Source organism: Balearica regulorum, chromosome 20 (genome assembly GCF_011004875.1).
Source record: "Balearica regulorum gibbericeps isolate bBalReg1 chromosome 20, bBalReg1.pri, whole genome shotgun sequence".
NCBI classification, from domain to species: domain Eukaryota; kingdom Metazoa; phylum Chordata; class Aves; order Gruiformes; family Gruidae; genus Balearica; species Balearica regulorum.
The window spans coordinates 1,854,001-1,880,954 of NC_046203.1; the positions used below are offsets into that span (position 1 = coordinate 1,854,001).

At 49.2% G+C, this 26,954-nt stretch overlaps 1 protein-coding gene across 3 annotated transcripts in view; it reads left to right on the plus strand.

The window, feature by feature from the left end:
• COL5A1 (collagen type V alpha 1 chain) overlaps nt 1–26,954 on the plus strand; it is a 154,116-nt gene that overhangs the window by 99,945 nt on the left and 27,217 nt on the right. For all 3 annotated transcript variants that reach the window (XM_075771972.1, XM_075771973.1, XM_075771974.1), the window contains exons 20-37: nt 249–293; nt 3,021–3,074; nt 4,255–4,299; nt 4,924–4,977; nt 5,600–5,644; nt 6,638–6,691; nt 9,063–9,107; nt 10,647–10,700; nt 12,732–12,776; nt 13,712–13,765; nt 15,434–15,541; nt 16,159–16,212; nt 17,414–17,467; nt 21,979–22,023; nt 22,377–22,430; nt 23,357–23,401; nt 24,531–24,584; nt 25,169–25,222. In XM_075771972.1, coding sequence (XP_075628087.1) covers nt 249–293; nt 3,021–3,074; nt 4,255–4,299; nt 4,924–4,977; nt 5,600–5,644; nt 6,638–6,691; nt 9,063–9,107; nt 10,647–10,700; nt 12,732–12,776; nt 13,712–13,765; nt 15,434–15,541; nt 16,159–16,212; nt 17,414–17,467; nt 21,979–22,023; nt 22,377–22,430; nt 23,357–23,401; nt 24,531–24,584; nt 25,169–25,222 — 963 coding nt within the window. The remainder of the gene's footprint in view (nt 1–248; nt 294–3,020; nt 3,075–4,254; nt 4,300–4,923; nt 4,978–5,599; nt 5,645–6,637; nt 6,692–9,062; nt 9,108–10,646; nt 10,701–12,731; nt 12,777–13,711; nt 13,766–15,433; nt 15,542–16,158; nt 16,213–17,413; nt 17,468–21,978; nt 22,024–22,376; nt 22,431–23,356; nt 23,402–24,530; nt 24,585–25,168; nt 25,223–26,954) is intronic.

The following is a 26,954-nucleotide window of genomic DNA, read 5'->3' on the forward strand; positions in this document are numbered from 1 at the left end:
AAACATCGACATGAATTATGAAGTATCCTTACAGCATTTCTAATCCTCAGTAAATTCTGCACGTGCAGTATTAGTCTCCAGGCTTACAAGGTCTTCCTTATGCACGGCTACCCTTTTATTACTCCAGGGAAGCTGGTTTTCTGTGTGATTATTATTTAACAAGAATGAAACACCTGGATGTGACTGAAATATAACTGGTCTGTTCTGTCTCTTTTGCTGCTTCTCTCTGTGCCTTTGCTGCTGAGCAGGGAGATGATGGAGAAGTTGGACCCAGAGGTCTACCTGGAGAACCTGTGAGTATCTCCTTTGGCAGCTCTGCTTTGGTCAAGGTCTTGCTACAGAAACGGTGGTTTAGGAGTTCAGCAGCACTTCTGGTGCTAAGCGAGAGCCCTGAGGTTCTGCAGGGACTGAACGTGAAGATCCATGTGTTATCTTTGCTGTAACAGCTCTGTTTTGCTATTTTTCACCAAGATGCCTACCGAGAAGATGCTTTCTGGGTTTCTTTGTTTGATGTTTTGTTTTGTTCTTTTTTTTTAACGAGCAAAATTCTCATTGATTTTGATTGCTCCCTGGCTCGCATTTGAAATTTAAACTCTATAATTTTAAATTAGCTTAGATTGGTCTCATACCTTTCCTTCTTCCTGATGTGTTATTTAGGATTCAAGTGAGTAGGCTGGGGTAGAAATTATGCGTGGTAAACATATGTGAAATACAGTTTTCATGAGTGTTCATAGCAAACTCCAGTGAGGAATGGTTCTGTCTGCTGTTGCACGGGCAATGGCAGCAATTCGCCATGAAGCTCCCACGCTTAGTTTTGTGCAGAGTGAACGATCCCTTTTAAATGTCCGGATGAAATCCTGACGGGATTGAGCTCAGGAGGACTTTTACCCTGACTCCAGTGGGGTCAATATTCTGTTCACAGTGCATTAAACGTCATAAATCTGCAAGGTTTGTTTTGTTTGGGCCTCCACACGCTGCTAACACCGGAGCAGCTGAACCAGGGCTAGGGAAGGATTCATTCCTAGTATCGATAAGGTTTGAAGGAGATGCTACTGGTATTGAACAAAAATCTCCTGACCAACCCAAAGAAATGCTTTCAGGGAGCATCCCACTGAAAAAGAAGAGTTGGGTTGTCAATTTGAGACTCTGAAAGCATTTTTTCCCCAGTATCGAGTATTTTGTACTTCATTGGCAATGGTAAACTCTGCTTCTGGCTGGCTGTAGGTTTTTGTGTGTACTACAGTTGTCGGCTGCTTGTTTAATCCAAAATGCATTTCCTTTGTTATGAAACGAGCGTAACTACCTATCATTGGCCATTGGCTTTGCTTTCAAAATGTCTTATTTTGTTGTTCTAAGGCCCAGCGTGGTGGCCTGAGAGTAACTGATGAGAACTGTTGGACACACTTCATGTGAGAAAGGGAAGGGTTGGCATTTACGGACTCACTGGAACTAAATTATAGATGAGATGTCTGATTAACTTCTGAGAAAGATTAATCAACCTAGCTATCTCCTTAACACATGTCTAAGCAATAATTTATGGGTTATTAACTTCTTAAAAGCATTTATGTGCTCAGGTAACACAGTAACAAAAGAGGAACTTAAATGATGATAATGCATGCAGGGAAGTTTATTTTTATTTCAGCAACACAAGTAAAAATACCTGTGGTGGCCAGAGGAAAGGTATAAATTGCATTGCGGGAAACTTTTTGTTATAAATAAATCTGTGCATTTGTCTTTCTCTCTGCTCTGAGCCAAAAGAGGGTCTTTCCAAATGTAATGGTAACTGAAGCTAGTGATGGGACTTGAAAATTTGTTTCTCTTCATCCTGCTCCATTTCCTTCCAACTCCTATTGCCAGTTGGTACGAGCAGAGTTTCTGCTCCGCAGGGGCTCAGCGTGCAAAGCTTTGGTGGCTGGGACAGACCCCTGGCAAACTCCTTTTTTTTTTTTTTTTTTTTTCTTCCCAGGATCAAAATCCACACGGTCTCCAAGATCAGACACTTTCTTAATGTCTCCTATTTTATCCTGTAACATTTCATTTTAATTCCTGTGTCCTCTCTGCATCATAAAAAGGGACGTATAATATTTGGGCAGACAGATAAAACTGCCCATCAATCAAGAACGATTTTCCTCTGTGACAGTGAACGAGCACCATCCTTGTAAATACCCAGAGTCCCCCTGCGGCCCCCAATTTAAGAAAGGGCCCGTATTTAAAAGATGAGCTTTGAGATCCGCAGCGGAGTGCACCCCAGAGCCCGTCCCTTTCCTTTCGCCACAAACCCACCTGAAGGCTCAAGGCAGAGGAGATGGCAGGGTGCGGTTTGCAAAGCTTCTGTCGGGTGAATACAGTTCTCCTGCCATGCCTCCGCTTATTCAATGCGATGCTCCGATCTTAGCGATTTCCCTGAAGATGCTGTGAGGTTAAATCTGGTGAGAAAGCTAGAAATGGAAAAAACCCACCATGATACCCGGAGTCCTGACTGGTTAAGGTTTAAGAACCAAATCCTTTTGAAAACGTACATTTATGCTGCGGGCTGAAAACCTTTTCCAGCCTTGCTGAGATGTGTAGATTGTCAATGATAAAAATCAACTCCAGAGAGATTTTGAAATGCTAACCCTAACGATCCATTAGTGGTGTCAGGTCGTTCTTCATAATGCTCCCCGGCTGGAACGACTTGGCTGCAAAGTGTTTTGCATCATTGTGTGCGTTACAGGGTAATCCAGGAATATGATTAAATTAATAAAAAAACATTGGTTTAAGTGGGCCTTCTTCCAATCCAAAGAATAAATGTCTGTGCCTATATTATTTATCTTTATAATTCAAGGATCTGTGAACGCAGGATATCTCTTACCGGTTTGTAAACCAAGAAAGCAAAACCAGCACGGTTGCTGCCGCGCCAGCCCCAACGCTTCCCCGGGACGAGCGATGCTCAGCCGTGCACGAGCTCGCCCCGATCCACGCTCACGGCAGCGCAGGGGAGAGGGACGGGAAACGCTAACGCCGTTTGTTTCCCCCAACAGGGACCCCGAGGACTGTTGGGACCGAAGGGGCCGCCGGGACCCCCGGGGCCACCGGTGAGTTCCCGGGGCTGCTGCCCTGCTCAGGCAGTCAGCTCAGCTTTCCGGGCAGATACCCTGTCCCCGTTAGTCATTCAAGCAGATAATACAGCTGCATAATTTTATACATCCGCGCAATGGAAAGAAGTGGTATTAAAAAAAAAAAAGTTACGGCTCAGAGTCCATATTCTCCCCCGTTTTCAGTGGCGTCACATCCATTTATGGCAAGTCGAGATTTGGCCCACCTGAGTAAATATTAACGTCTCGCTTGGGCTGAAAAGGAAGACTGAGAGTTATTAACAGAGTGGCTTTGCTGTTAACTTCTGCCTGAGGGCTGGTGAGACCGTAAAGCAGTTTGTCCGTATTTCGGGCAAAAGCCGAGGAAAGAACGTACTGTTTTTTATTCGGGAGACAGTCACCTCACCTGTCCTGCGCTGCTGGAAGCCGTGCTGATGCAGGGCTCTGCGTAAATCACTGCAGCTCGCTGAAGTCCCAGAACGTAAAAGCCGAAAGCCAGGCTGCGGCTGGGATCAGTGTGTAATGGTGAGCGTTGTGAAGCCCTTAGCCCCTCCTGGGACGCAGAGACATCCTCACTCTGAGCTCCTCGTCCTGCTGAATTGAACGAGGGTTCAGGAGCTGCCCCAAAACCGTCTCTCGCCGTTACGCCCAGGTACCTTGTCCTGCCCCAGAGCAGAACGGTGGCGGGGAACCCCCAGCGGGACATCTCCGGTTGCCCGTGTACCGTGCTACCCCTTCACGCAGGTGCTCAGGCAGCGTTGGACCCCCGTTGCCGTTTGTTTTGGCACAAGGCGGCGCGGCCCCGTTGCCGTCACCCGCTGCCTTGCGGAACGATGCATCCGCATCTTTTGTCCGGTTGTTCCTTTGCATTTGCTGCTCCGCTCCTGCTCGCTGTCGGAGGCGATCGGCTACGGTGCTTAGCCAGGATTTGCTCGACCTGGCGCTGATTCTGCCTCACAGGCAGGTTAAACCAGTGGGGAAAACACTGAAATGACTTTAGAAAGTGTAATCTGGATTCGTGGAATTGGCTGCTTTACCAAACACCTTTAGAAAATTGTTCCCTTTCCGCGCGGTCCAAATGGCCTCCTGATGTTTTGTTATTTTTATGACAATTTCTCTGCTTTTGTGGCGCAAAATAACGAGATATTTTCTTGGTGCTGTTGTTTAAATCCTTTCTCAGGGTGTGGCTGGTATGGATGGACAGACGGGTCCCAAGGGGAATGTGGTAAGTTTTTACTGCAAATTTCACAGACAGTTCAGATTTTATATAGAGTGAAAGGTAAAATGTACTCTATTAAATTAGATTTGCTAATTGCTTTTTAGCCTGGTCTAGCTTCCTATCAGAGTCTGTGAAAACCACAGAGGGTATCTTCCTACAGCAAATGGATGTTAATTTATTACAATTTCTGATGGAATTACACATTATTTCCCCATGAAAGATCAAACATTTTCATCAAGATGTGTGTTGTCCTAATGAATATCAAAATATAGTAATTTAACTTGAGGGGAAAAAAAAAATAAATCTTTATATGCCTCCTGCTTTGTGCTAATCGGATGAAATGGGCTCCCTGCAGAAGAGCCCGTGCAAGGCTGGGTTGGCCAATTTGGGCTGCGTGTCCATGCAGAGCGTGAGTGTGCCCTGCAGTAACTTCCCCCCTCCTGTCCCACGGTGGAAAGAAGCTGTTTCCCTTTCCCAGGAGCTCTGGGTTCCCGGCAGCGGGTTAGAGAGGGTGTCGAGATGCTGCGAGAGGACCCGGGGCTGTGCGGGGGCAGGAGCCGCGGTGCCCGAGGAAGCACCGGCCTTGCTCTCGCCTCTCCTGCCTTCAGCTCTGCCCTTGTCTCCTCGCAGGGTCCGCAAGGAGAGCCGGGTCCCCCAGGACAGCAGGGTAACCCGGGTGCTCAGGTAAGAGGAAAACTCCTTTTCCACGGGTAGGAAATGGGAATGATAATTTTGCACGAGCTCCGCTTCCCCGCTAGAGACGGGACCAGCAATGTTGAGAGGTGCTGGGAATTGGCTTGATGATACATCGCTGGCCCAAAATCTTACTGCAAACGGTCCCGTTTCAGATCCCCCTGGTTCTCACCTGGCTTTTGCTGCCGTGATGCAAAGCCAAGCCCAGGGCCGAGCAGACTCTTCGGCCGAGTCACATCTTGTGGCTCGTGTCTGATTTTTAGCATCCCACGGTCCAGTTGCTCTGGAGCCAGATGGGTGGTACGGACGTCCAAGCCTTGCCGTCAGCCTTCTGCACGGCTCTCCACAAGTCTCGCTCCTCAGAGCATCTCTCTTTCCACCTTGGGGATGAGCCTGGCTGCACACGGTGGAGCAGTCCAGCTCTCCGGAGGAGGCATGCCGTGCAAAAAATGAAATTTTATCGTCTCTCGCAAGACATTTTGAGAATGAATGGAGCTGGGGAAATCCCCAGCCGTCGCAGGCACTAGAACGATGCTCAGCTGAGGTACTGCCAAAATGCATTTGGAATGAATAACTTGTTCCTTAATGACCCTAGGTTTTTTTCTTTTCACAGGGTCTTCCAGGTCCACAAGGCGCGATCGGTCCCCCAGGAGAGAAAGTACGTTTAAATACTGCAGCTCTGACTTAAGACAACTGTTGCATTAATATGCATTTGCTACTTCAGCTGCTCCTTTGCCCCATATGCAACATCTGTTTGCAGCCGTGTCTATGAAAGTCTAATGCCTCTCATTCCAGACGGAAGAGAGACAAGAAGGCACGGTTTACCTCTAATTCATAATATTTGCATTCATTTCCCATCTTAAGAGAAACATTTTGAAGGCAGCCTATGGTAAAACATTAGGAGAGGACTGAAAATTGTCTTTTTCTGTGGGCTAAATGCCTGGAAGTCTGAGCGGGATGGTAATGGGAAGAGCCGGCGGATTTGGCTGGCTCAGCTGAGATCCCCTCCTCCCCGCCTGCGCCAGCTCGCTCTGATTCTGCGTTGCCGTTGCCGTGGGGTGGGTGCTGGCCTCGCATCCCCCGGGGCAGCCCTGGGACCATCGGGATTTAGACAAGGGGAACAGTTTTGCCTGCAGAGCAGTAATTCTCCAGGTGTTTGCCCAGCTCCCGTTGAGCAGGGACACGGTGTGCGTCCCGGGAGGATCCCCGGCTTGCCTCGGCAGCGTGGGGCGGACCCGAATTATCGATCTTCCTTCACCAGTTAATTGTCTTGTCATTTGTCACCAAAGAATGGGCATTTCTCAGTCCAGTGAGCCCCGTAGTTTGATATCCTCCAGCTTGTGCTTATACACGTGCAGCATCGTGCCCTCTCAGCGGGACGGCAGCGCGACGCCTCGTGCCCCGGGGTTCCTCCGCTGAGCTCTCCTTGCTGTATCGTGTCTGTGTGAGGGGCTGGCACTGGCGCTGCAGCATCCGAGCGTGCGGGAACAACTCTGCCCACAGAAATGAGACGACTCCCTACAAGTCACGGCAGCTTTTCCAACAGACTCACCGCTCTGCAGCCTTTCGCAGCTGGGAAAAGCAAGAAATGTGTCTCCGATGCTCCGGGGACTCTGGCCGTTGCAGCTGTTGATTTTCTGTTTGTTTTTAGGGGCCGCTGGGCAAACCTGGTCTTCCCGGCATGCCTGGTGCAGATGGTCCTCCGGTAAGTCATCCTTTCCCAGGTCTCTGCTTGGCACCAGGGCCGCGGGGCCCGATCCTGCACCCACCCAGCCTGGGGTGCACCCTGGGCTTGTGAAGCACGTGCGCCCGCGAGGTCAGGCTCACCCTGCCCGCGTTTCGGCTGGGTGGAAGGGTTTGAGTTCGAGAAGCCCTGCCCTGCTCCAAGCTTTGCTCAGCCCCGCAGCGCTAGGTGCTTCTCACCATCTCCCTGCGCCTCTCTTTCCCCTCCTTCTGTTTCTCCTCTCTGTTCTGTGCAGGTTGGCAGCTCACCGAGGTAGGGACGGTCTCCTCTGTGTGCGCGGTTATGCGTACCGCAGCGCTAGCACGGGGTGGTCCGCATCTCGCTCGGGGCCGCTGGGCGCTGCTGCAGAACGGTGATAAGAACAGGTTGAAATTGCATGTCAGCGTTGTATTCTTGCAGCTTCCTCCTAATCCTATTTTAAACATTATTTGCTCCTTGCTCTGGAAATTAGTCTTAAAAAATCTTCGGCCTTTAAACCTGATCTCATTTTTACACAGCTCAGAGGCACCTGGTTTTAAGAATGACAAATGTAAAATAGTTACATTCCACTAATGCAAATGCAGAGTATGGCGCAAAAAAAAAAAAAATTACATTTCCCACCTTGGGATTATCATTCCTATGGAGGGCATTTCGAACATTCGTACAACTGTTAACTGAATCAACAGAGCAGCTAAAGCAAAGCCCAGACCATCTCTAAGGCTGTAGCTTTCGCTGTGAAATTCCTACAGCAGCCTCCAGGGATGTGCATCTGGAGAAGATGCCAGGTCTGTTGTTATGCAGACTGAAGGCTGGATAAGACCTGCAAACTGAGCACGTTTGGGTCTGCGTGGACACAGGTCCTTCACCACGGGTAGCCATGTAGTTTACAGACAGTTTGTAGGTTTGTAAGCGTGTGAGTTGCTCTTTCCAAGGACAAAAACCCGCCTGTGTTCTCTTTATAGAAATTGGTCTTGGAAGACATCTGGAAAGCCCTGAGGGCCTGAAGCATCTCGTTGCAAAAGCCAGCCGAGTTGCTCATCAATTTTTGATCTTAGTAGCAGTAATGGAGATGGGCATTTTGCAAATGGTGATGATTTAGCGTAGAGTGGACGAGGGCTTCTGAAATCTTGCTGCACTTCATTTTGCCTCCCCTGGGGTGCAGATATCAGGAGCTGAAGGCAGGCACGGTTGGATATCCCCCTTTGTGCACTGATGCTCTCGGTGGCATTTAAACTCGCAGGACAAATTCAGATTGTATTTTCTCCTACGTTTTGTTGGTGTACAAATGACAGCTGTCATTTTGTTTCTTTATTAAACTAGCCTGATTTATGAAATCTGGCTTGTCTGACATTCCCATTCTGGAGATTGATGATGGAAAACAGTCTCACGATTTTACTCGTTATATTGCCAGAAAGTCATTTGTGTATTTAGAAGGGAGTTCATAAGTAAAGAAACCATTGAGTGCAGAAGGTCTTAGTGGCTTTAGAGCAGCTGGATGTGCTCTCATCATCTTTATATGAGAAAAAGTTCCCTGGGTGTGCAGTGAGTGCCCTCGCGGGGGGCTTATTGCTTTTGTACAGACATTGGCAACCGAAGAGTCATCATCCATCCTGACTCTGGTTTGGTCCCGACAGGAGGAGAATCAACACTAAAAACTACTTTCATGGATTTCCCCCGTTTCTTCACTAATCCTCCAGGCTACATCTGAGGCAATTCACACTTTTCTACTGACTGCAATCCCAGCAAAAGGCTTCTATAGGCTATGAATGAGAATGTGTTGGAAACTCTTGGATGTTGAGTTATTCAGCATCAAATCCCAAGAGGAATGCTGGCCAGCATCCAGCCAGCCGGTGTCTAAGGGGGGTGCAGGTTAGCTGAGCATTTGTCATGAGATCTTGGAATGGACTCTAGGAATTAGGAAATTAATGAGGGGCTCTGACCAGTCTGGGCATCTTGTGACCTTGCTAACTCCTTGCTAACGCACGGAGTTAATTTTATCTGTTTTCCTATCTGCAAAATTTATATGCTGCTTGCTGCTGAACTCACTGAGGTGTTCTAATACGTGAAGGGTATTGCAAAATGGTTTGTGCTCCTCTGATAAAAGGTGCTGAAGAGTAAAAGTCTAAAATAACCAGGTAGAATACCACTAAGGAACCGAATGCAGCGCTCTTCCTTTTGGGGAAAGCTTACTCTTGCAAGTTGGCTTCAGGGGGGCTACTTGTATCAGTAAGAGCTTCCTGGAGAGCAACTCTTCCCTCACAAATAAATCATAGCTGCCCGAGCGAGCTTGTTGGCTTCTGAAGCATTAGGTGTGCACTCAACCCATTGCCCTCTTTGTCCCTTTTATTAACAGGGTCATCCTGGCAAGGAAGGTCCTCCTGGAGAGAAGGGGAGTCAGGTAAGTGTCAACAAGAGCCTCATCGCTGCTAAGGGGGGAAGGTCATGGTAGCTGGATGGAGACAGATCTCCATGGGGCGCCGGGGATGGCCGGGCAGCCAGGGGATGTGGGTCAGCGGAGCTGGTGAGAAGCAAACCTTGTGGAAATTTGAAAGCTGAGCCTGGCTTGCTTCTGCTTGGGAGTCTCCTCTGGTGCTTGGGCTGATCTTTTCTTAACTTCTCCCAGCTACCCTGGCAAGCAGCGCTCCGTAGCCCAGTGGATGTGAAAACTGAAACTGTGAAGGGAAACCTTCTCTTAATCAGACACAAATAAATATCTTCTGTGGCACAGGGAACGCAGAAAATAACTCTTTTTGTATTCCTGGTCTTCTTTTTTCTTCCCTTCCCCCTCAAAGTCCCTCTTTAACAATATATTTGAGAATATTGCTGGAGGGCTAGAGTCTTTGAATTATAGAGTCATCCGTCTGTCCGGGAGATTTACCATCTGCATTCCCGCTGTGTCCCATTCAGTTGAAAAACATTACATTTGTCAAAAGTCTTTGTTTAGAGCGTAGTCCGGTTTGATGGACGTCCACTCGAGCCTTGCGCGAGTGCTGCATGGAGCACAACCCGCGGCCGCAGCCATTTGTCTGGCTGGTGTCACACGAGGCCGAAAATTCAAACGTTGGCCTCTGCAGAATATGAGAAGCCAATAAGTGGTTGTGCCGGCGTTCCCCGTGCTGGGAGATGTTTAGCAAACCTCAGGGAGGTGATCTTGGAGCAGCGCTGGTGGACCTGTCGGCTCCGTCCGGCTGTCAGGCTGGAAAAAGCCGTCCGTCACAGGCTGGGAGGAATGGAGGGGTGTTTGTTTAGTTGGGGCATTGAGCAAAATAAAAGCTAACTGGGTTCAATAAAGAACGTGATTTATTTGCAGGTATAAGACAGCGTGGCAGTAAGGGTGGGAAGGAGATATTTTGCAGGGTGCGTATCAGGCCCCGTGTCCAGCACAGCTCGTGGTGTCCTTGGGGATTTGCAGCTTTCGGTGCCCGAAAGGAGCTTTGTGAGCATCTCCTCTCCCACACAGCAGAGGCCAAAGGATGTCACCTCAGGCTTGTGCCTCAAGCAATGTCTCCTCTCTGTGATCGTCGTCACCACAAGCTCTGCTGTTACTGTGAAACCTGGATGGTTTGGGCGGGGGGGACACAGCAGAACATGTTCTTCCTCTTTCAGAGAAGTTGTTCTTTTCTTTAATCCAAAGCACAGATCAGCAATCGTATGCATAAATCCCCTTTCTAACAAGTTGTTGCTCTCCTGACTCTTCTCATCCTCCTTTCCTATCATATGGCTCTTTGCCGTTGGCTCAGCCCAGTGCACCTACCCGAGGGGACGTTCCTGTAGCTCTCTGCTATTCTGAGCTATTTCCAGCTGGCTGCTGCCATTTCCACCCAGTCTGGAGCAGCTGGGTGGCTGGGATATTTTATCTTCCACACATTCTCCTTACTGCTGCGCTTTCATATTGATTTCTGATGTGTTTTTCTTGTTTGCATTTTTTTCACCCCAGGGTCCACCAGGTCCTCAGGGCCCCATCGGTTATCCAGGACCACGTGGGGTCAAGGTAAGGAGCATGCAGAAACAGCATCCGTGGCATTGCTCATTCAACTCGAATTCTCCAGCTTGTGTTGGAGATGAACGCTGTTGGTGGGCACGGATGCCCTACCAGGATGCTGAGGGCCACCACTGACCATATTTACCGTTCAAGCGAGCCTTGGTCCAGTGTCTTCTCTCAGGCTGTGAGGATTACAAGCCCCCTGCTCTCCAGTACCCCCTTCCCTGCATTGTTCAGCGCTTTGGAGAGATTTCTCTTTTAATTCTAAGTGAGCATGGCTCGGTCCCATTCCAATCATTTCCAGTTTACAACCAAAGTAAATCTCAGCCAGAATGTGAAAACTTTAACAAGGCTTGTTAATAAAACAAAATAGCCTATTACTAAAACAAAGCAAGCTTTTCATGCTCCTGATCCAAAACCTTGTTAGACGAAGCTTGTGCGTCTCACCAGTGTGCTTTTTCACTAGACTGAATTCCAGCTCTTTCCTCGCTCCTGCTGCCTGCCGCGCTTGCATGCTGATAAGGCGGCGGTGGGTGGCTTTTCCCCATTCAGCTGTGGCTGTTATGCCCATGGAGATGTATTAGTTCAGGTGCAGATGCATCCTGCATCCCAAAGGTCCAACGAATCTGCAGGGATCTGTGCGCGCAGATACAAACACAGCTTGGGGACTGACTGTAGGTGACGTTAAGCCCTCTTAAAGCCCTTGTATATTTTTTCAGTAGCAGAAACCCATTTGCTGTTCTGCCTTCAAAATTTAAGCGGGATGTATTTAGCCAAAGCAAGCTTCCATCTCATTTATTGCAGGGTTGCAGATTGAGATGTAGTGGTCCATTAGGGAATGGTTTGCTGTTGTGTTTACCGCTAAAGTGGAACTGTTCCACATTAGAATGATCTGGAGAAAGTGTGTCATGCACCAAACCCGTAGTGCGTACAGACACAATTTTGCTTCCTACAAGCAGCGTTCTGTTAACTGCACGAGCCTCCGGTTCAGAAAAAAAATGTGTCTCATTGGCTTTGCAGCTATAAATAATTTTTAGATCTTGCCTCACTTACCAGAACCCTATCCTGCTGCACAGATTTTGATGTACTTTAATTATACTTTTTCTTGACATGCTAAAAAGAAGAAAAAAATTAAAATACCCTAAACAAAATATTATTCCTAAAAAACAAAAACCCCAAAGCCGCCTGTTTTTTATTGTAAGAATTACATTGCATAGTACAGCTGGTGTAGATACCTGAGGGTGATGGTTTATCCCAAGAGGCAGGATAGATGGGAAGCGTGGGGGCCCAACAGATTCGCGCTGGCATAGCAGGGGACAGATCCTGACCACACTCAGCACCTCACCTCCAGGCTGGACCCCGCGGACCGATTGCCTCGGTGAAGCTTTGGATGGTTTCTGCACCGTGTCACAAATGCCCACACCGTCGTGTTACTTCCCCCCGCTCCCCCCCCCCTTCCTTTTTTGGTGCCTAAAGGTACTTTTAAAAAAATAATGCGTGCACAGAGGGGAGCACCGTGGTCAAAAAGAGCCAAGTTTAACTGGTGGGGCTGGTGGACACGGTGCTGCTGCCTGCTGCAGAGCAGCACGCAAATCTCTGGCGATGTGCTCCGAGGTTTTAAAATGGGTTCAGTTCCCAAGTTTCCACGCGCGGCTTGAGCGCTGGTTTTTCTGTGAATACTCGAGTGAACTCAGTGTGCCGGCAAGGTATTTGTGGAACTGTTGGTTTTTTTTTTTAAAAATACACGCAGAAAAACTTTTCATAGTGAGTTTTATCCCTGGAAGCATAACTCCTGGGCAGAGACCACCGACTCCATCTGCCAAATCAAGTCAGCAGAGGTTTGTGACCATAAAGTGCGTGCTAGTGACCCAAGAGCCAGATGTCAGCGGCTGATATTTGATTAGCAGTATGTTTAGGAACAACACGGTTTGCAGGGTTACCGTTGTCAACAGCAGAGAAAGCAAAAATCAGCATGATTAATGATTCGTCACTCTTAAGCTTACCTACACCCTTGTAACGTCTTGTTTTATCTCCTGCAAGGGAGCAGATGGTGTTCGTGGATTGAAAGGCACCAAAGGTGAAAAGGTGAGTTAACACCGTACATTTGGATGGATTTTCTCTGAGCATTTTTGCAGACCCATCCTGCAGGATGCCACCCGTGACGTTTTCTCCGGCACGGAGGTTTCTCTTAGACGAGCAGGATGGCTGAGCACCCGAAGGACTGGTGACCTCTTTGGGTTTGGAGCAGGCACAGGCTGCGTACCGGCCGTGATGTTCTGCCACGTCTTGGCTTGGACCGGGGAGTCCTGCGCGGCACGCTCGGGTTTCGAGCTCTTTGCTGGGGCAGCCGTTACTGATAGCTTGGGGTCTGGCACCCGGATGATTTCCTCCTGACAAAATTTGCATCTTGGGTGACTGAGTGGAGCTGAAGACAGATCCGTGTGCCTTCGTCCCTGCCCCCAGCAATTCAGCAGCAAAGCCGGCAGTTTTAGCTAGGGAATCCTGGCAGGGATCTTCCAAACTTTAAAAGTCTTTCTGGGAACTGTGTCTTCGTTGCCTATGAGAGATTTGCCGTAGGATGAAATACATTATTGATTTGAGCTCTGCAATTAAACCTTCTTGGCTGAAAGAAATACTGCCACTGTCCTGGAGGTTGCCTCGAAGCATGGTGTAAAACATCCTCCGTGAAAATAAAACCAGTTGTACTTCAGAAATAATTGGTTCCCAGTACCGGCAGGGTGTTGTTATTCACATCAGGCCAGATTTGTGATCTTGACTTGTGCCCAGGACGGGATGTAGGGAATACTTGCTGCCATCCCTCGGGGACCTCGGTGGTCGCAGCCTGGCTGGGTTTTCATGCCCGTTTGTGCACACCAGAGTTACAGAAGCCAGCGCGATGGGCAGTCAGGGACCTCACCTTGTCCGCCCGGGTAGGGGCCATACAGTGAGGCTAGAGAAGCCTTTTTTTTCTTTTTTTCCCATTTATACACCTTGTCTGTTTTTTCCCCTCCGTTGTTTAGGGTGAAGATGGCTTCCCTGGCTTCAAAGGTGATATGGGCATCAAAGGAGACCGGGTAAGCTGTCCGATGTGATCTGGTAGTGCTTTGCCTTTCAAGCCTGTGCATTACCGTGCGAACACGGCTCGGGAGAGCAGCGAGGTGGGCTCTTGTCGGAGTCCTCCTGGCATGTCCGATCCCGAGGCAGGAACTCAGGAGTTTCGCGTTCACGTCGAGCGCAGCAGTTGTAAATCCCTAAATTTGCTAGTCCCATCTTGAAGGTAAAATAAAACTGAGTAATAGTAGAGGGCCCTGTCTTGCTGCTTTGACTGCTAGGAATACTGCGTGATACAGCTGTATCATATATTTATTTCCAGTATCTCTTTTCCCCCATAATATTACATCTAGGGTCTGGTAGGCATCTTTATTTGCTGAGTCTAATGTGCTTCCATACCATCAATGTGAAGTATCAAGTTTGCGGGAACACACTGTAATAGAAACCAAAGCAGCGCTGTGAAAACGGCCAGGGCTGTAGTGTGATATTAGACTCGTATCTTCAGCAGCAGGGCACGTTGCCTGGTCGCACGAGCTTTTAAAATCAGTGGAACACACAGACCACCAGGACCCCAAATCACGCTCGGATGCCGGCAGCGGCTGCAGCTCCTGGCTTTGCAGCACGTCTGTCCGTCCTCTGCGCCAGCCCTTGGGGACAGGGGAGTGTCCTCGTCCCCTCTCCGAGTGATGCACCGCCTGGGTCTGGGCATCCCCCTGAGCTCTGAAGCCCACCCAGGGATCAGGAGAGCTCTGCCGTCATCATCCCCATGTTTAAAGGAAAAATTAATCCCTTGCGTGAAGGCTTGCAAAGTAGACTTCAGATCCTCCATTTCTCCTGGTGTTTAATTGTGTAATTGAGCAACTGAAATAATTGAAAGCTTCCACAGCCCCCGCTTCTTGCCGAGGAAGGAGCAAAGGTGGCATCTCAGGGAGGCGACTCCCGTCCTCGCCAAATGCGGGTAGACGTTAGCTCCTTCAAACAAAGCTGCCGACTCCAGTTCCCACCATCAAGCTCTTTGTGGTTTATGATGAGCAGTGAAAGGACAAGGGGTACTCGAGAGCCTCGCAGATAAATCTGCGGCCACCCAGCTTCTGGTGAGCGAGAAGGCGGCTGCCTGTGTTTGCAGCGTGGAAGCATCTCCTGTTACCCTGCGTGACAAAATGACAACTGTTGCTTTGTGTGCCAGAGCCTGCAGTGTCACAACAACTCACGCTAATAGCTCGGTCCTCTCCGCTCTCAGATTTCCTAATGACTTTCAGCACAAAAGCTCCAGCCCGGTCTGTCTCCTCCAGTTGCCCAGTTCACCCCTCAATTAGACCCTTCCCAGGGCTTGCTTGCACATCAGGCTGCGATTTGGGAACGGGGAGGTGGGTAAACGGGTGCGTTGCAATCAGAGCTAACGAAGGCTGTTTCGGTGGAGAGGTGCTGTGTGTGGATGGGATAATTGGGCCACAGGAAGAGACGGCTGTTGTGGGAGATAACGGCCAGGCTGTGTGAATGAGCTCTAATAGCGCTCTGCAATGTACTCAATGACGATCTCCTCTGAGCCTCTTGGTGAGGACCAGCTTTCTCCACGAGTAGTATCAGCAACTCCGTGGAGTATCTGATTGCAGTTGTTGAGGGTATTGCTGTCAGCAAATGCAGGGTCTGGGACCTGCCCACCTCATCGACGCTTGTCTCGTGATTAACAGGGGGAAATTGGACCTCCTGGCCCCCGGGGTGAGGATGGTCCTGAAGGTCCCAAAGGTCGCTCTGGCCCCAATGGAGATCCCGGTCCTCTTGGTCCTGCTGGAGAGAAGGTGAGTCTCAAGGATGGAATCACCCAGGGATGTTTTAGAGTAAAACCCACTTTTCTTTGGGTGTCTTGGGTGGGTGGCCAGGGCAGTGCCCACCATGGTGGTGGGGGGGCAGTTTCAGGGCAGAGGGGATGAAGATGAGCTGTGGGTGCTTTCTGTGAAGGCTGGCCTGAGTTGTTCAACACAAAGTCCAGAGGAGACCCAGGGGCGATGGTTTTGCTGCAGCAGCATTGAGCCGTTGGTCTCCTCGGGGTTATCTGCCTGGGGGCAAGGTCTTGGAAAAAAAGACTGGAGGAAAAAATGGAACAATTGAAAGTATCATGGACTCCAGTCTGCTTTCTAGGTGCATCCAGTTGAAACAAAAGGATAGCAAAAAATAACCGTTCCCCGCTCGGTCCCTGACACGTTTACAGTGCTCGCTCTGCGTCGAACCCCCTGGGCTCCCCCCAGGGAGGGCGGAGGACGATCACGGTGCCCCGACAGCTTTATTCCACCCGTGTAATACCTACTTTGGTCTTGACTTCTCTGTGCTTGGCATCTCCCCTTTCTGCTGGTGCAAATCTGAAGCTGCTCGCAAGATCTCTCTTTCCTACGCTAACACCCTTTTATTTGTGTTTCAGGGCAAACTCGGCGTGCCAGGACTGCCCGGCTACCCGGGCAGGCAGGGCCCAAAGGTAACTCGGCCAGGGTCAGTCCTCTGATGGCCAAGGTGGAACGGCAGCGGGGTCCCCCCATTTCCCCCCCCATGCAGGACAAATTTATAGATGGGTAAAAATAGCTCCCAGCCCGTAGCTGGTGGAAATGGGTGACTGGTTCTGCATCGCTTTCGGTCCCCTGCAAAGCAAGGGAAGGGATGCACGGGGACGGGGGCTGCGGCACGCGAGGTGAGGGACCAGCTCCCGGCGGGGGCTGCAGGACTGCTCAGGGGATGGATGTAAACAGGCTCCATCTCAGCTGTCCTGCTAGCGATAGGTATAATAGTCCTTCTCCCTGTATTATCTTTTATGTCTTCAAAGATCTGCGCTAACTAAGGAGAAGAGCTAATGAATCAGGGTCTCCCTGAAATTAAAATAAAACTGCTATTTGCAGGTTTGCAAACATCCTTTGTATCTCATCTACACGCCCACCTTCATTTGGGCCGTTTTCAAATGTTCTTTTTAAATTAAAGCTGTGAATTTCACTACATAGACTAAGGCTACAGCCTAGTTTTTACATGCCCTGGAGGCTTTGGGAACTTATGTTTTTGTTAACTCTTTTTTTTTTTTTCCCCTCCAAGAATCATATTTTATTATTCATGTTCATTGCTTGGGAAAAAAAAAAAAACCACAGGCTTGTTTAACACTGGAGACATAATTATCTGCAAGAGATTGTTTCCTGGTTATGGTGTTGATGGTTTATTTTTTAATTTGCATTTTATATCTGGAGTAGGTGTTATTTTGCATTTCTTCTACTAATTCATATTTTAAAAGCAGCAGCAGTTATTCTCCAGGCACTTACATCAGAAAGGAACAAGCCAGGAGTTAAATTTTCATGTGCCAACATACTGACTTAGGAGGTAAAAACCAAAAGCCTGCCTGTTCCCCAGGCACCCGCTGCAACTGTGGGCTTGCGCCTTTGCAGCGACTCCTAATGAGGCACAGACCTTTTTGTTGTTGTTGTTATTTTTGGATGAAATTTTGTTTCTGAGGTCATTTCGGGTCTGTCTTCATGGTCTTTTTTTTTTTTTATTAAAGGGAGGTTAAAAAAAAAAGGAAAAAAAAGCGCGTTGGGAGCTGTAGGCATCAGCGGGCGCTCGCTGGGGGTTATTCCAGGGCAGACAGAGCTGCCCCTTCCCGTGTCTTGAACCGCTCTCTCTCTCTTTGCTCTTCCCCCAAGGGCTCAATCGGCTTCGCAGGATTTCCAGGAGCCAACGGAGAGAAGGGCACACGGGTAAGAGCCGCTTTGCCGAGCCGCTTTGCTGATTTTTCCCTCTCCAAAGGGCAGGAGGTGGGGAACGCTCTGTTGCAGGCAGCTGCTGGGCTGGTGCTCTGGTGGCTTTTGCACGAAGGGGTTGCCCAAGAAGGGTCGTCCCACCGGCTCGCATCCCGGGATGAGGTCCCCGGCGTGGGGAGCGCAGGACCGGCGAGAGCCCGGAGCAGGCAAGAGGCTCCCAACACCGGCTGTTGGGAGAGGAGGATGCCAGGAACAGCACGGTCAGCTCTGCAGCCAGCAGCTTTCCAATTAAACGCTAGAAATTTTTCCCTCAAGATATTTTAAGAGATTTCTCTGAACCTGAATCCTTCCCGCGCTGTCAGACTTTGCTCAGGGCGCGAAGAGCTTTTTAATTAACAGTAATTATTAGAGATGGGTGAATCTGTTCAGAAGCAGCAAGAACCATCTTTAGCCTAACTTGAGATTCAAAGTGCGTAGATGAAAACACTCTTACAAGTTCCTCCTTTTAATAACCGGAGCTATTTTAAATTCATAAACACCCTTAAACGTGGGGGCTCCGTCCTCCAGACTTGTCTCTACCTCTCGCCCCACCTCCAGAGACTTTGTTCCCAAGTAGGGATTGTCCAAGACACCGGTGATTTTTTTTATTTTGTGGAAGACAAGCTTGAATTAGAGGATTCAGAATACAAACATAAAATCATTTTCTGCACCAGCTCTGGTCACGGGGAAAAAAAGGAGGGAGTGAGGAGAGCAAGTGGAATTAGTTTCCTTTTTGCTCTCATTTAAATACAAATTACTTCTAACAGATGTGTTTGATAGGAGCCCAGAAAATATAAATCACTTTGCACTGCATTAATATCATGCCACTGAAATTTGGTTTATATCCACCCCCCTTCTCTTTTTTTTCTTTTTTTTTTCTTCTTTCTCCACTGAGTAATTTTCATTTCATTCTGAACTACAAGCGCAGCATCCTCTCCCCTCCCTCTGCTCCAGCCGGGCGGGAGGAGCGAGGCCGTGAATAAGGCAGCTGCCACAACAGCCTTGAATTCACTGTAGCCCTATAATTACCACCCGCCTTAGCAAATATACAGCAATAAAATCCTCGGGCTGGATGTTCGGGTGGTGTAAAACAGGACATCGGCACTGCAGCGGGGCAGAGACGTGCTGCTTTGCATCCCCGAGCATCCGCATCCCTCTTGCTCCGTCTGCTGATTTTATTCTGGCGGGATGGAGAGGCAGCCCGCTGGGATGGGGAACCTTTCAGGGAGCGGAGCAGCTGCCAGGAGCTGGTCGGTTATGAGATGGGAAAAAACCCCAAGGTTGAGTTTTGGCAATGCTCAGCCTGAAGAGGATTGAGCAGGGAGTAGGTGGGCTGGGAAGGGACCCGACTGCAGGACCGAGCAATGATGGGACTAGAGAAGAAAAAAATCGGCAGCTTGCTCACTTTAATTCTAAATGAGCCTCGTGCTCTTAGGAGGAGGTAGTGAGGACACTTAGTTACACCCCTGGCATGCCACGCGTTTCTTCGGAAAAGGGGTTTTTGCGTTTCCAGCTCAGAAGCTGGCGTTGTGCCGGCGCAGGGGCTGGGAGGCGCCCGGGGGACGCTGTCCCTCTCCTGGGCCGGGTCGGGCTCCGGAGTGTGCCGGCAGCCCGAAACCTCGGGTGCAAAGGAAGGAGACAGGAATTTGGGGAGAAACGAGGGGATTTTGTGCCTGGGGAGCAGGGGCAGGGACTGGCACCCCGACCACTAAGGGGGAGCACGGTCTGGCTCACCTCTGTCGAACAGAAATAAGTCGGTTTACTTGATGGTCGTTTTGAAGTGTTTCTCTCACCGATGTGTTTTTGGAACATTTATGCCATTTTACACCCAGTCCAGCAGATAGCCCTTGTTTTATCAGTGTGTTTGTATGTGAGAGCGGGGGCGGAGAGAGAGATTTTCATGGACAAATCTCTCCTTTAGTAGAAGGAGCCCAGCTTGAAAATTTTTTAAGAATAGCAGAAATACTGATTTTTCAGTAACTATTTTGGTTTGCCTTTTTTTTTTTTTTTTTGCTCCCAAGTATCCAATTTGAAATAAGTGAAAAGCAATTATATACAGACCGATAGGCCGAGCTGGGATCACACCGCACAAACCAAAGGGAGACCATCAATTTAATCTAAGCCTTGTTGAGTGAGATTTGGTAAATCCTGCTCTGTTTCTCCTGAGACCACTAAATTTGCTATTTTTATGAGCACATCTGCGTATAGTCAAGAAAGAGAGTATCTATGATTTGTTTCTCCGGCGCATTGTGGAGTAACCCAATTTGCAGCTGAAACAACCAAAAATCATTTGTTTGTCTTTTCTTTTTACAAGGTATTACTATCACGCTATTCAGCGCAGTTATTTATGTGTCCAAAATAACATGAATCACGCGGTTCTCTTACAATCGTCATCGTCTAGGATTTGAAATAAGCTTTCAAAGCTCATGATTTTAGCAACACGAGTAGTCTTCCCAAGTCCTTCAATAATAAAAAAAAAAGGTGAAAACCGCAGGCGGACGAGCAGCACCAGCAGATCCGCCAGCACGGGCAGCGGGATTTTGGTGCTGGCAGAGCCCGCGGCACTAAAGCTTCCCCGAACCTGAAACCAAACCTTCTGGCTGTTCAGCCGCACAAAAGGGCTGACAAAGTTACAAATGGAGAGGGGGGAAATAAAGGATTTTTGGTGTTTTTGGAGAAGCGTGACCTGTTAAATATCAGCATAGTTTTGGCGAGCGGCTGCTCGCCGCTGTGCCCGTTCTCACCCAGCTGCCTGCAGCCGGAGGCGAGCTTGGGTGAGCTTGGACATTTTCAAAACCTGATTGTAAAATCAATAGTTAGATGTGAATAAGTGGTCTTATTTTTAGAGCTAATAGGCCTCTGCCATTAGCACGGGGTAATAGATCTCCCTCCTCGCCGGTCTGACAGAGCCCAGGGGGGGTGTGAGGGTACCGAAATCCAGATCGTTTATTTGGGTGCCTAGAAAATAATCTGAATTTAGATGCCTTTCCCTCGGTACCCCTGTTTGAAAAATACAGGTCTGTGTACATTTACAGTGCTATATAAATTCTTCGCAACAGTACACGGTGCTGTGTGCGTGATTAATGATAGCAATAAGCAGGAGAAAATTTTGCTTAAAAATAGAATTGAAGAAGGAGGAGGAGTGTGTGCTGCCTCCCTGCAGGTAGCCCCACACACTCCTCTCCACCTGCTCTGAATTTAGCCTCCTGTAGCTAAAGGAAAACCAGCTGGAGTACTTTAAAATGATTTCTGTAATTAATTAAAAAAAGGTATGCCAGCAGGGTTTATTAAATGGAGCCACAGAATGAGGAGGATTCAGCAAGGGCTAATTTTAGTAGCTTGAAGAAAGTTGATCGTAAAGTTTTCCAGCTCCTGTTTTATGTTCGCCTGGTTAACGAGTGCCAGATACAAGAAGGGGAGATTGTGAGATGATGGATTTGGGGCAGAAAATGGCAAGTGATATTTTAAGCGTCCTGCGTTCCTTGCATAGGAAGCAAGCCTTTCCCTTCCTTCCTTGAGCAGGTGATTGGTAACAACAGCGGGCGGCAGGTCCGAAGGAAGAAACTTAAACCTGTGGGTATTTTTTTGGTAACTTGATGCTAGCCAGAACGGTGTTTTCTGGGAGCAAACTCTAGGCCATTAGTTTTCTTTTAGGCACCGGGTACTGGAGTTAATGCAATGCCAGCTTTAGGACCCAGCCGTCTCTGTCTTTTTTCTGTCCGAATTAATCACAGTCCCCCGTTAGAGGAAGCTGAGTGCATCTGTCAGATCTCATAAGCCTGCTGCTTTGTCGCTGCTGCAAAACAATGTCTTCAATTACTTGTTTAGCGCAAAGTTCACAGAGACGAGGAAGGATTTGTAAATATGTGGGGCAGCTTAATTGGCTTGCGTGGCGTAAAATAACCGCTCAGAGCGGGAGCCCTGCTCTGCTGCTGCCGTTCCTTAAATATTTAACAGCACAGGTCTTGCAACACGCGTGTGCGTTGGCGTGAGCCAGCCTGCGTCCCGGCCGGGGCGAGGACCAGCCCTTCCCCACCTCGGGACCAGCAAAGATCGGGGGGGAAAGGGATTGTAGGTTTTGGGGTGGCAGAGCTGAAGAGCTTTCGGCTGGCCCTGGTGCGTTGGATGGTTTTTTAGGAGACTGCCTGGTCTGAGTGGGTGGCCTCGTCTTTGAAAGTCTTTCTCGTGTTTCAAAGGACTCCGGATACGTTTTTCTTGAGAAGAGACTTCTTCCCTCGGATGTTGGATATCATCTGGACATTGGAATTATTGTCCAGGCCTGTACAAGCATTATAAATGAAACAAGAAGAATCAGAAGCCAAAAATCAGCTGTTGGTCCTTTTCATTCTCAGATGAGAACCGGGGAGGTTTCGGGGGCAGTTTGTGTGCAACAGGCTCCGTTACGGGTTCGTCTGCTGCGAGCTCAGCCTGCGATGCCGGCCACTAACTCCATTTCTTTCTCGTTCCAGGGGACACCTGGCAAACCAGGTCCAAGGGGGCAGCGCGGTCCAACGGTAATGATCCATTTCTTCGTTCTTGTGCCTTTTGAAAGCTTGTTAAGGCCAGGGGAAAGTGGGATCTGATTTTTGTCCTCACTGGGTGGGATCTGGCCTTCAGCGGCTAAAGCTAAGCAGAGGGGACACAGTGATTTGGGGCTGGGGCTCACCAGTGGCCGTGGTTTAAGGTCATAACAAGATCAGACCTCCAGCGGCAGTGACGAAGGCTCCTGTCGTCATCATCCCCTTGCTGCTGGTGGGATGACTCGTTGACCTGGTGCAGCTCTGGCACTTGGGTGCTTTGCCTGATCACGGTGTAGTGCTGTGGGGAGCAAGAAGGGCTAAAATGTTGGATTTTGTGTCTTTTTAAGGGTCCACGTGGGGAAAGAGGCCCTAGGGGAAGCACTGGGAAACCTGGCCCAAAGGTGAGTTTTTTGGGGATGCTGGTGGAATCGTGCACTAGAAAGCGTTGGTATGAGACACCATCTGGTTCAACGCCTTCCGTTTCCCTTTCTCCATTGCGTTTTGAAAGCTGAGCCCTCCTGAGCTTCATTACCCAGCCAAACGGCTCCTAACCCAACCATAAAGTTATATACACAGGCCCTAAAACGGCGATGACCCACATTTCAGCAGGACATCGAGCGCATGCATGAATTAAGAGCCGTTGCAACCCGAGGGGGAAGGACCAGCACAACCCTACGACCCACTGACGCTTTCCCTAAGCTCTATTTTTTGGTGTTTTAGTACCATTTGAACCTCCTTCGTGGCCTTAGGCAGTGCCACGGGCGAAGGGGCACATATTGCTGCTGATCTCCAGAGCCTTGCACCTTGCCGAGCCACTTTGCACGCACACTGTTGGCCCACGGTTGGTCACTGGGCAAAACAGGTATTTTTCTGCCAGCCAGTGCAGAACCTGCTGCAGAGACCGATTAAGTGACCATTAATCGCCGGGTGCGATGGAAGTGAAGCTTTTGTAGCGAGACGTCGTCACCACCGCACTGCCGGCTTTAAAAATAAATGTCTTGGCTTTGTGTCGGCATGAATTTTTGATAAATACCTCATCTTTGCGGCGGCATTTATCTCTCAGAGGGAGGCCGTTATCTGGTGGAAATATCCTGAGCTCACTGACGTTATATTTCCTGTATTTTTATTAAGCGATGTGGGGGGGACGAGCTCGTTTGTCACTGGATGCTGTTCCTGATACAGAATTATTAATAGCGAGGGGCCGGGGGAGCCGGTGGGGTATGGTGTCACCGTGGGCTTGGTGCCCATTTGAAGTCTTTGTGCACAGCAGCTGCAATGGTGAAATACGTATTTTTTAATGGCTTGTTGTTTTGTTTATTCGTAAAAGGGCAACTCTGGTGGTGATGGCCCCCCTGGTCCTCCTGGCGAAAGGGTAAGGCAAACCGGTGGGGCTAAAGCAGGACTCGGTCCGAGCCCGTGAGTTTAACACGGCAGATGAGGCGGGTTTGCAGGGCTGAGATGGTGCTGAGGGGTTTCTTGCAGGGCTGAGATGGTGCTGAGGGGTTTCTTGCAGGGCTGAGATGGTGCTGAGGGGTTTCTTCCAGCGAGCATCCTACCAAGTACCCTGTTAAGCAGAGAGGGGAGGGCAGCTCGCTGGAGCCAGGGTGCAGGTTAGCCTACCTCGGTCAGCAAAAAAAGGAAAAATCTGTTTAGAAGTACGAGGTGAAACGGGCTTGTGTGGAGAGGGGTCTCGCAAGTCACCTACGAGCTCTTAGGTCCGTTCTGAGCTCTCTGAAGAAGGCTTGGGTGTCCCATGGAAGCATCGCTCCATGGGAATAGTCACCCGTGGGTGTCGTGCAGACAGCCAGAGCCCCGGTTTTCTGGAGGAGGTGGTCCTCTGGGACCTCGTGCTGCTTTCCCCGGATTGCAGCACACTAGGTGGAAAATATTGAAACAATGGGACTTTCACGATTTTTTGCCTTAATTTCTGTTTTGTTTTTTTTTTTCCTGGGTTTGGTTTTGTTTGTAAATTTTCTACAAAATTGCCCAGGGAGGAAATACATGAAGTTGGTCCCCGCTTTGCATCTGCTGGTTGTGACCGCAGGGGCGAGCCGCTGCTGACGCCGCTCCGGGGAAGCAGCTCTCTGAGGAGCACCAGCTGCCTGCAGCAGCCCCCCCAAAGCCACCAGCTCTCTTCTTCTTCATTCCCGCACGAGCTGGTAGCTCCCAGGTCCTCCCAGTTGGGCTGGGCTGGGAAAACACCTATTTTTGATAGCACTGGGAGGGAAAGGCACAAAGCGGTCGATAGCCCTCTTCATGTGGGCAGTGCTTTTTGCAGCTGGACAGGCCACTCGGTTAAACATGCCGGGTGGTTCTTGTCTCTCCGTGCGGTTTTTTTCAAGAGATGGCAGCTGCATCTCGCACTTTGGGGTGTTTCTTTAGGGCAGAAGTACCTGCTTTCCGTAGCTTCGTGCTCATCTGCTGTTCGCACAGAGCTTGTATTTCATAGCAAAGCGTTATAGGTTCCTTAACTGTGTTTTCTGGCTTGTTTTGCATCCCAGGGACCACCAGGGCCTCAAGGACCGACTGGATTTCCTGGACCAAAAGGCCCCCCTGTAAGTAACTCTCTTTCTAGAACATGCGAAGAAATGTATAAAATCGTTTCCATCCAGCTGTGACTGCCTGTGCCAGCTCAGTCTTAGCCGCTTCTCTGACAAGCAGTGACGTACCCAATAAAAGGCATTAGTGAGACATCATGATAATAACCCGACGGTTTAAGATTTTAAATAGCCAAGTAAATTGCGGCTGATTATAAATGTTCATTTCCTAATGACTCAATATCGGTAGGATCTTTCATGGTTGCTCCGTTCTTTATTTTCCCTCTGTATCCTGGGAGGACAGCACAACCGAATAGCACTGCAATTATTGTATACTTGTGGGGCACCTCAGAAACCTTTTTGGAGTGATTTTCTTCCCTGTGCTGAACAGCTCGCTCCTGCTCTGGACCTGTAAGATAAATCTTTCCTTTGGGAGGTGCATGGGAAAGGGTTGTATCTTTTAGGGTTCTGAGCACCCCCATTTCACCGTGAAATGGATGGGAGCTAATGCAAGGAGGCAAGAAGGTTTGATTCAGTTCTTATCACAATTTTACTACTGAGCATTTGGTCATGTTCCTTCTCACCCTGGTTTTCTGCTGCAGGGTCCTCCTGGGAAGGATGGATTGCCTGGTCACCCCGGACAGAGAGGAGAAACTGTGAGTAGCCAAAAATCTTGGGCAGATCATTAGTCCTGAGTCTCGTCTTGCCGGTTGGTTTTTCTAAACCCTTTTGTGCAGCTGGGGAGATGTGGCCACACATTTGTTTTCCCTGGAGGTCTGTGTCTCTCCAGCTGCATGGGATGGTCTATGGGAAGCAACCCTCTTCTGAGCAGGACGGGTCAGTCTAATGATGATTTATGTGAAGGTTGTGCACCACCTCCTCTCTCTCTGTCCCTTTAGTAGATTGAGGAGGTCATATGCATCGTGCACGGAGAAAACGTGAGCAGAGATGTAGTGATGCTGGTGACCAGCATCAGAGGCGGTTGGGTTTCTGCTGTGATGGGTGCTGCAAGAGGCAGCTCCTCGCAAGGTGGGAGGATGTTGGTTGGGGTTGAGTCTGGGTCAGCGCCAGCACAAGCCAGCACTTGGTGTGGCTCTTGCTTTCATGAGGTGGAGAAGGAGCTGGGAGGTGATTTCCAAGCAGCAGCCGGGCTCTGTACCCCAAGGACTCGCTGAAGCGGTCGTCCCTTTGGCCTCCCAAGGGGGAAGGCTGTGCCTCTGCTCTTTGGAGCGTTACGGGTAGAGTCTGCGCTTTCCTTCCCACTCCGTCCTTTGAAGATGTGCAGGTTTTGTGTCCCTCTATTCCAGAGACACGACTCTAGGGCTGCGATAGCAGAGATTTTTTCACGCGAGACGGGCTCCATCCTTCACAAGCTCAGCTTTCCTCACCCAGCTGCGTTAGATCAGGGGCAGTTTTATTTTCTCTGGAACCTGCAACAGGGAGACATAAATGCTTTTCACCTCTTGATGCACCATGTGACCGAGGCCAAGAACTGTTGCACAGCAGAGAAGAGTTACAGCCCAGTTTTGGCCATGCTTGGCTTAAGAGGAAGGCAATTCCTGGCCAAGATGAGGGGTGCGATGGTTTTGCTCTAGTTTTTCTGTCCGCACCAAGTACTGCAGTACGCTCGTGTATCAGCCGCTGCCTTAGCACCCGAGCAAGAAGAGCATCTCTGCTGACGCTGCCTTGTAGCCAAAGCTACGCTCAAGGGCCTCGCCACGTTTTGCTTGAGCTCCCTCCAGCAATAATCCCTTGCTGCAACCCACGGAGCAGCTCCTGGCTGTTTAGGTACCTCGCTGTATCGTACGCGTACTGCTTTGTCCGTTTTAAAAGGTTTTGTTGCGCAGATGTAATCATTGTTTCTCACCAAAGGAGAACGATGAGGCATGTGGAAGGTATGATACCCTGGCTGTCCTGCGTCTCTGGTGGTCCGTTTTCTGCACCTGTTTTGCTTGAAGGATACCCTGAGCAGAAATGATCCTTCTGCCACGTATTCCTCTGCATGTAGTAATCAGTATTCTTCTCTTTGGCATTGTTGGGGATGTTTATTCTCTTTCCTCAGCTGTTTACAATCCAGCTCATTCGCTGCTGTTGGTACGTCCCTCTCCCCAGCACTGCATGCTGCATGGTAGCAGATAGACTCTCTGTTCTGTGTTCATTTTACAGGAAAAAACCCACAACTTCCTCTACTCAGCTTTGCGTTTTCCCGCACTGCCTTTCCTAGCAAATGGGCGCTAAAAAGGCTTTGCACATTATGCATTTTTTTCCCCTCAACTTATCACACAACAATTTAATTAACTTGCTTGGCATTTGCAAAGCAAGGCAATGCAAATACTGCTTAGTGCGACACCAGATATTTATTTACGCTCCATGAGACCGACTTTAAGA